The sequence below is a fragment of the Dicentrarchus labrax genome, unplaced genomic scaffold, assembly GCF_905237075.1.
Source record: "Dicentrarchus labrax unplaced genomic scaffold, dlabrax2021, whole genome shotgun sequence".
NCBI lineage: Eukaryota > Metazoa > Chordata > Actinopteri > Moronidae > Dicentrarchus > Dicentrarchus labrax.
This window is the reverse complement of record NW_026136710.1, coordinates 3,016,374-3,024,380: the sequence shown is the minus strand read 5'-3', so window position 1 is coordinate 3,024,380 and position 8,007 is coordinate 3,016,374. Positions and strand designations below refer to the sequence as shown.

Below are 8,007 nucleotides of genomic sequence, written 5' to 3'. Positions count from 1 at the left end.
ATAGTAGGATGGTATTTTAAGATGTTATGTCAACATTTTAAGAAAGTTTCTCATTATAATAACTTACAGAAACCTTCTTTTCCCTGTAGTTTTCCTTTATTTTCACCAGTGGTAGAGGAAGTATTCAGATCCTTCATTTAAATAAAAGTACGACTACTTTCTCTTTGTATCATCAGCAAAAAGTAAAACTACTCATTATGCAGAGAAAAACACGTTATTACATATCACAGTTAGAGTTACTGTTATTGTTGTAGCTGCAGCAGATGTTTTAGTTTGAACTACTTTATATACAGTTAGATTGTTTAGTCTGGTGGTTCTCAACCGGGGGTTCGGGTCCCTTCAGAGGGTCGTCAGATAAATCTGAGAGGTTGTGCTGCACATATAGTATATATATAGGATATTTCTGGACTTTTTCTCTCATCTTTTTGTGAAATATTGGATAATTTTACCTCTTTGAGACTCAAACTGTTGTTTAAAAGAGACTATCTGAGAGGTTTAGAGAGGAAATGTCTCTTTTGTGGAGCTGTTAACAACTCATTAGAAACATGGCAAAAAGCTGAACAAGTAAAAAGCAAAATATCTTCCTCTGAAATGTAGTAAAGTATAAAGTATCAGAACCAGGAAACACTTGAGTAAATGTATGTAGTGAAATGTTATTTTCCACCACTGTCACTCACAACCGTACTTAAGTAGTTATTTCAGGTTTCTCCAGTTTACATTTTTACTTTTACCCCCAACATTTTTACATAAATATCTACACATTCAACTTCTAACATCTTAAAAACCAGCATGTTTCTTTAGTTTTAATGCATTTGCAGGGAATTATTAATGTTTTTTGATGATGATGGAAACAAACAAGAACCGGAGACTCGACCATATTTGAAGTTTCCGCTACCTTTGCACAGAAACAACCGGTATATGTTTTTTGGGTAGAAACACAGGCTCATCAAAACTGAATCACACAAGACACCTATATTGAAAATACAATTTATTACACTGAGTAATAAATACATACAAAGATGCAAGTAACAGCATTTTCCTTTTTTTTAATACCAAAACCAACCTCAACACGAATGAACCGATGCATTTGGCACATCTCTGTCCCTCACTCACTCAGTCATGTGTGTTATAGGGGTCCGAAAAACAGACCAAAATACTATCAAAAAAGAAGAAGAACTTCTCCATCTACCCCTGTACAAGCCATGCACTGTCTACAATTAACCCACGGGCCCGTCCGCATGCAGAAATCAACGTTTTTAAATATGAAGTCAAAACTAAGATCCCAAAAGTGGGGGCATAAAAACACGATATCCTCTCAATTGAATCCCAATAACCCACGCATGATTTTAAATGATCCTCCAGAACCCTCAGGAGTCATGAATTGTGGTATTTTTTTTTCCCCCTCTCTCTTTCTCTCTCTTACTCTCTCTCTAGGAGCTCGCTTTTCCATCCTTTGTTCGTTTACTTCCTCTTCTCGAAGGAAATGCCATGCAAGTTATTTATTTTTTTTCATGAGACACGCTGTTAGCTCTTCTTGCAGGGAGGAATGTGTGCGTGTTCGTAGCTAGGACCTCGCGTTTCTCTCCGTCTCGGCCAAGCACTCACGCACCAGCCCTCTGGCGTGGATTATCCCTGTGTGAAGAAAAACACCAGTTAGACTCCATTTTGAATTATATGTTTTCTTGCACTTTAATTGTTCTGCATTATGGAGGTTTACCTCTTTTCAGTCTCTCCATTGCACTCTTGCTTCCAGCGTACGTGGGCCTGATCTCCTTTCCAAGCTCTTCGATGATGGCCAGCAGCTCTGCATATTTGTTCTGAGGCACTTGGCTACCAGAGGAGCCCTGAAGTTTGAGCAAACAGGAAGATAAGCCAGGTTCAACACGTTTCGCACTGTTTTTTTTGGTATGCGGAAGGCAATCTTAGTCCAGAGAACAACGCAGTGACAGAAGAAAGACGTGTGAAGAAGAATTGTGCAACAAAAATGACAAATATTCCTGTGAAAGGGCAAGGAAAATAGGCACAAACAGACACTTTTGTAATATTTAATTCAATTAATTTAATATTCCTAGTCATGTGGAGTGCTACCCAGCAGTGGGGGAAGAAGTACTCTCTTTATTTCTGGTTTATTTATTTCTCTATGACAGTAAACTGAATATCTTTGTGTCATTTGAGGAGGTGACCTTGGGCTGATCAACATGTTTTACCATATTAATACACCTTATGGACCAAACAACTAATCGATTATCGAGCAAATTATTCACAGATTAATCGATAATGACAATAAAAATAAGCCAATAGTAGAAACATCCTAAAAAAACATTTGACTTGAAGATTATGTTGCTAAAAACTTTAAATTCCCATAAAAATGAACAGAGTCTGGTGGGCAGGTTTTTGTCCACTGTGAAAATACATACACTACAAGTAATAGTTAATCTGTCACAGTTTAAACAGGAAGAAGATAGATGAAATGTCTGTGTGGTTTCGGCTGCCTCAGTTCGATTGCGGTTACCTGTGAGAATCCCAGAGATGGCGGTCCATAGTCACTCAGAAGAGGCCTGTAGGACTGCAACGTGGCCAGGTTAGCTGCTGAGGGAGACTGGAGGTTTCCAACTGTTCAGAAAGCACAAGTTGACATCAGTCAAGACTAAAAGTAGCAAAAACAAACACATCTGCCGGATGTAGGAGCTTTTTTTCTTGTTGCAAACTGATAATAATATAACATCGCAAATGTACGACACTTTAATACACCGCATGGACAGATGGGAAAGGAGAAGAGGAAAAGGGAAATGTATAATAAATAAATAAAACAAAGCTAATTAGGGCCGTAACCAACGATTATTTTCCTTTATCGATACTGAAAACAAGTGTTGTAATATTGAAACTCAACTTCCATTTATATAAACAAGAGAAAAGGAGGAATAAATTGTCTTTTTCGATCAACTACTCAATGAACCGTTGCAGCTTTACTTAATTCTGCTGATCTAAAAACAATCCAACACTGGAGTCATCCTGTAAAACAAACTTGTAAACTTAAGTTAAACCCCAAAAAACAAGTCTGGTGGGAGCTGTGTCCTCCACTCATATAACTTTGTTTCAGTTGTAAAATTAACCTAACCTAATAACTATCAAATATTATAAAAAAGAGAAAAGCATTAATCAATTGTCTTTCGATCAACTAATCAATGAATTGTTGCAGCTCTACTTATACATTTTGCCGACCAAAAAAAGAATCCAACACTAAAAAAAACAAACTTTAAACCGTAAACCCTTAAATCAGTAAAAAAATGAATTGAGTCTGGTAGGCAGGGTTGTTCTGTTTTGGGGTTTTTTGGTCGTCCTCCACTCTCCCCTGCTGCTTTGTTTCGGTTGTAATATTCAACTGTAACTCATATAACTATATCAAATATTATATAAAAGCAGAGAATAGCATTAATTAATTAATTGTATTATAAAGTTTGCTAAGATAAAAAAAAATAATCAAACACCAAAAAAACAAACTCTGAACTGTAAACCCTTAAATCCCTAAAAAAATGAACGGAGTCTGGTGGGCAGAGCTGTGTCCTCCACTCTTGGCTGCTGTGTTTCAGTTGTAATAATTAACCGTAACTCATATAACTATATCAAATATTATATAAAAACAGAGAAAAGCATTAATCAATTGTCTTTCGATCAACTAATCAATGAATTGTTGCAGCTCTACTTATACATTTTGCCGACCAAAAAAAGAATCCAACACTAAAAAAAACAAACTTTAAACCGTAAACCCTTAAATCAGTAAAAAAATGAATTGAGTCTGGTAGGCAGGGTTGTTCTGTTTTGGGGTTTTTTTGGTCGTCCTCCACTCTCCCCTGCTGCTTTGTTTCGGTTGTAATATTCAACTGTAACTCATATAACTATATCAAATATTATATAAAAACAGAGAATAGCATTAATTAATTAATTGTATTATAAAGTTTGCTAACATAAAAAAAAATAATCAAACACCAAAAAAAAAAAAAACTTTAAACCGTAAACCCTTAAATCCCTAAAAAAATGAACGGAGTCTGGTGGGGAGGGTTGCTCTGTGCGTGTTTGTCCTCCCTCCACTCTCCCCTGCTGCTTTGTTTCGGTTGTAATATTCAACCTCCAACACGAGATGTCCTCGAAGAGTCATAAAAACCTCTCAGAGGCAGATCAATCAGCAGCTCCGACCGAGGAGCATCATGGAGGAAACGGAACAAGGCTGGCTCAAGAAGACACAAAGTGATACATTTTTGTCACCGTGTAACGGCTCCCAACCGGCGGGACGAGGACCCGGGACGACGGAGAACCACATTTACGGAACCGCCGCCGCCTCGTTTTCACATCCCAACCGTCGTTTCGCCGCCGCCTCGCGCCGCGGACGGCGCTCTTTTTACATTAGTAATAATGGCGGATATGAATTAGCCTAGCTCCCAGGATCTGACCCTATATATATAACTGGACAAAAACTACAGACACGGTCTTTCTCCAGGTATTCTCCGAGACCCCGAATTTAACACTCGATTTAACGGACGGATACTTTGATTTCCCCCCATTTTTTCTCCTTACCCTGGTTCCCAGAAGTTCCCGGAATGTGCTGATGGACATTGGGTTTATAAGACATTCCCAAAGACATTGTAAATTAAAGAAATAAAAATGACCCGAAATTCAGTGAAGCGTCTGTCTCTCACTTTTTGTTTACAACAGCGGCACCGGCAAATATGGCCGTCACTTTATATTGACACCCACTGTGCTTTCTAACACTGCTTACTATCCATTGCGGGTTATCAAGGAAAGGAAAAAAAAAAAAAAAAAAAAAGAAAAAGAAATGGTTAAAACGTGATTTCCACCATAAAGCGGCGGAATCTACACACACGGTTTAACACACATTTCACTCATTTAGTTTCCACTTTAAACTGCACTTTTAATACACTTTTAATAAAAAAAAATAATGAATGTTTAAAAAAGTGTAAACATTAAAAAAAAAAACACTTTGTACTTATTTTAAACTCTTAATATTTTTAAAAATCACATTAAAAGCAAGATTTTATTTTTTATTTAAAAAAAAAAAAAAAAAGCAGGAGCTTAAAGTGAAGATGTGTTTTATTTTTTTTTATTTATTTTTTTTTACACTAATGTAAATGATAGTGAAATAAAATAAAATAAAAAAAAGAAAAGCTTTTGTTTGAAGGGAACCAGAGCTGGAAGCAGTTTGCACATACCTGTCTTTGTCTGTGGGGGCGCATCCATTGCTTCCGTGAGTCTGCAGAGCTTTCACATCAACAAAGAAGAGTTGGAGTCGATAAAGGATCCACTCTGATTCTGGAGGCATGTGGCTCCTCTTCCATTCAACAGGAGGAGGCAGCTCAACCCTCGACCCATCAGGCCCCTCATGGTTGGACGCACAGCCACAGGGTTTGGCCCAATCCTGGCCTCCAGTGTCACGACCTGGGACCCCTCTGGTGCAGCGGTGTGGCCCCCACAAAAGGGGGCAGGTAGCCCCCACGATGGGGGCAGATAACAGTGGGTGAACAGTGTTTGACTTCAAGATGTGTTTGGTGAATGTACAGTCAGGTTTCAACACTGTTAATGTGAAAATGTGTGTATTTTAATTAGTTTAATTATAATATTGTCCCATAAAAACAGTGGTGGAAGAAGTAAAAGTACCAAAATGACAAAAAGAGGTTTAAGTATTCTCATTTTAAACAATATTTTTTTAATCAATTTTAAGTCCTGACAAGCAACTTTGTGTAGGTATATTTGATTTGAGGTTAAATTTCAACAATAATTGAGTTAATAGTAAAGAAAAGTGTTTGTTTCAGTGACAAGAGCTGGAAGCAAATAATAAGCAATAATATGTGTATTATAATTAATTTCATTATAATATTGTCCAGAAAAACAGTGGTGGAAGATGTTTACTTAAGTAAAAGTACCAAAATAACAAAAAAAAGCTTAATTTATTGCATTTTTAGTCCCAGCAGGGAACTTTGTGTAGGTATATTTGATTTAAGGTTAGATTTTACATCAACATAATGGAGTTAATAGTAAAAAAGTGTTTGGAAACAAGAGCTGGAAGCAAGTAGTACCAAAACAACAAAAAACAACAATATTCTTCATTATATTTTCAGTTCCAGCAATACAAACAGTGACCACAAGAAGTAAACATCTCACTCAGATCCAACATATATAATATATAATGTACATAACATAGCAGCAGTAGAAGTATTTCAGCTCTGTGACGATCCATCCAGCTCATCCAAGTAGTTTATTTAGTTTAAGAAGTAGAAGAATTTCCACTTCATCCTTCAGTTTATCACATTAAAAGTCATATTTTCTAACTAAAAAACCCAGAAAAATCAGTTTCCAGCTCCTCCAATGTGAGATTTCACTGCTTTTCTCTGTTTTATGTGACAGTGAACTCGCGTCTTTGGGTTTTAAACTGCTGGTGAAACAAAACGAGACATTCTGGGAAAACATATGTACTATTTTACGACATTAAATAGACCAAAGAATCAAAACATGGATCAAGAAAATGATCGGTAGATTCATCAATAACGAGAATGATTATTATTTTAAGCAGAACAGATCTTCGTTTACAAACAGTGTCTCTATTTCATAGTTCTAATAGTTGACTAATACAATGTTATCAGACTTTTTAAACTCCCAAATATCAATATCAGCCTCATAATCCACTTTTAAAGTTGATTATACTTGTATATTTAATAATATATACTTATATTATGTCATTAAATGACATTTATACTGTAATTTAGACTATGATTATCTGTTGTATCTTATTTATTACTAGTATTATTGTCATCTGAAGGTCCGAGGAGTGTTTTCATTGCTATATTATATGTTTAACTGATGAGATTGGGTCTCTATTCTTTCTGAAAATGGCAGGATAATATGTTTTTAAAGTAAAAATACTCTATTACAAGTAAAACTTCTGCATTCAAAATCATAAAAGTACAGAAGTATCATCAGTATATATCAATAAAGGGACTATATATATTATATGACATTATTAGATTGTTATTGTATGATTTTACATTTAAAACATATATTTATAAAATATTACTTGAAGAGATTAGAGATATATTCAATAAATAGTTCATTAATAATTTACACATCATCTTTTATCTATAAACTAAAGTTGTTGGTTTGATGTGTAACTTTCATATTTACAGAGTAATGTTCTTTGTCAGCTTTTAGAAATTAAGATTTTATACACAAAACATGTGACAATCTTTTAAAATATAATGTACTGTTACAGGATCATCCACCTCTAGTATAAAAGTAGTGAAAATTAATAATTCAATAACTCTTCAATAACATTTAGCTCACATACTTTTATTAAGTAACATTTTAAGCAGGATTTTTACTTGTAATGGAGTATTTCTACTGTTTTATTGCTTCTTTTACTCAAGTAAAAGAATCCCAATACTTACTTTCTCTTCCTGAAACACCTTTCAAGGAGTCGGTTTTTGGAAAATGCAGCAACAAAAGGGTCTTTAGACCTTTAAAAAAATAAACAAACTGTAGCAGTTTCACAGGAACGAGCCCAAACAAAAAGGTCTCAGTGATAAACGAGTAGCCGTGATTAAAACCGGCTCGTTCTATTTTAAAATCATCTTCCTCGGTGATATAGCAGCTTTCTAAAAAACACAGGGTTTATAAAGTGGTTTGAGAATATAAGCTCACAAAGGGGTCAAACTTTTCTGTAGGAGCGATCAGTGAAATCAATTATTAAATGAACAGAGAGGGAGGGAGACACAGTCCTGAATGACTTCTTCCAGATCTTTTTTACTCCAGAAACAGCTCTTAAATGAAGGAAAACAGGACTCGACTACTTTATTTAACCAGAAACTGGACACAGCAACCATAAACAGACACAATGGAGAGAATTACATTTAAACTAAGAACTCAAGTTGTTATCTTTAATGAGAATTTGACAAGTGTCAGCTGTAAGGCCTGACTTTGTATAGTGGGAATACAGTGGAG

At 35.5% G+C, this 8,007-nt stretch overlaps 1 protein-coding gene across 2 annotated transcripts; it reads right to left on the bottom strand.

Annotated features, from left to right (window-relative positions):
• Positions 1 to 975: 975 nt before the first annotated feature.
• LOC127370761 (cyclin-dependent kinase 2-associated protein 1) lies at positions 976 to 5,337 on the bottom strand. Of its 2 annotated transcripts, none has more exons than XM_051413119.1 (4): positions 5,226 to 5,337; positions 2,513 to 2,613; positions 1,718 to 1,844; positions 976 to 1,632 (listed from the first exon to the last, which is right to left on the bottom strand). In XM_051413119.1, the coding sequence occupies exons 1-4, from the start codon at positions 5,251 to 5,253 to the stop codon at positions 1,565 to 1,567; spliced, it is 324 nt and encodes a 107-aa protein (XP_051269079.1). In that variant the 5' UTR covers positions 5,254 to 5,337; the 3' UTR covers positions 976 to 1,564. The 2 variants fall into 2 exon arrangements, with proteins under 2 accessions (XP_051269079.1, XP_051269078.1); XM_051413118.1 differs by lacking the exon at positions 5,226 to 5,337 and adding an exon at positions 4,573 to 4,763.
• Between the last annotated feature and the right edge of the window lie 2,670 nt (positions 5,338 to 8,007).

Excerpts from the sequence above, each read along its gene's own strand:
- LOC127370761 (XM_051413118.1), bottom strand. The coding sequence starts at position 4,639 with ATGTCTTTGGGAATGTCTTATAAACCCAATGTCCATCAGCACATTCCG. Across the intron at positions 2,614-4,572 it reads GGGAACTTCTGGGAACCAGG|TTGGAAACCTCCAGTCTCCC; the intron begins GTAAGGAGAAAA and ends CTTTCTGAACAG. Across the intron at positions 1,845-2,512 it reads CATCTCTGGGATTCTCACAG|GGCTCCTCTGGTAGCCAAGT; the intron begins GTAACCGCAATC and ends CTCAAACTTCAG.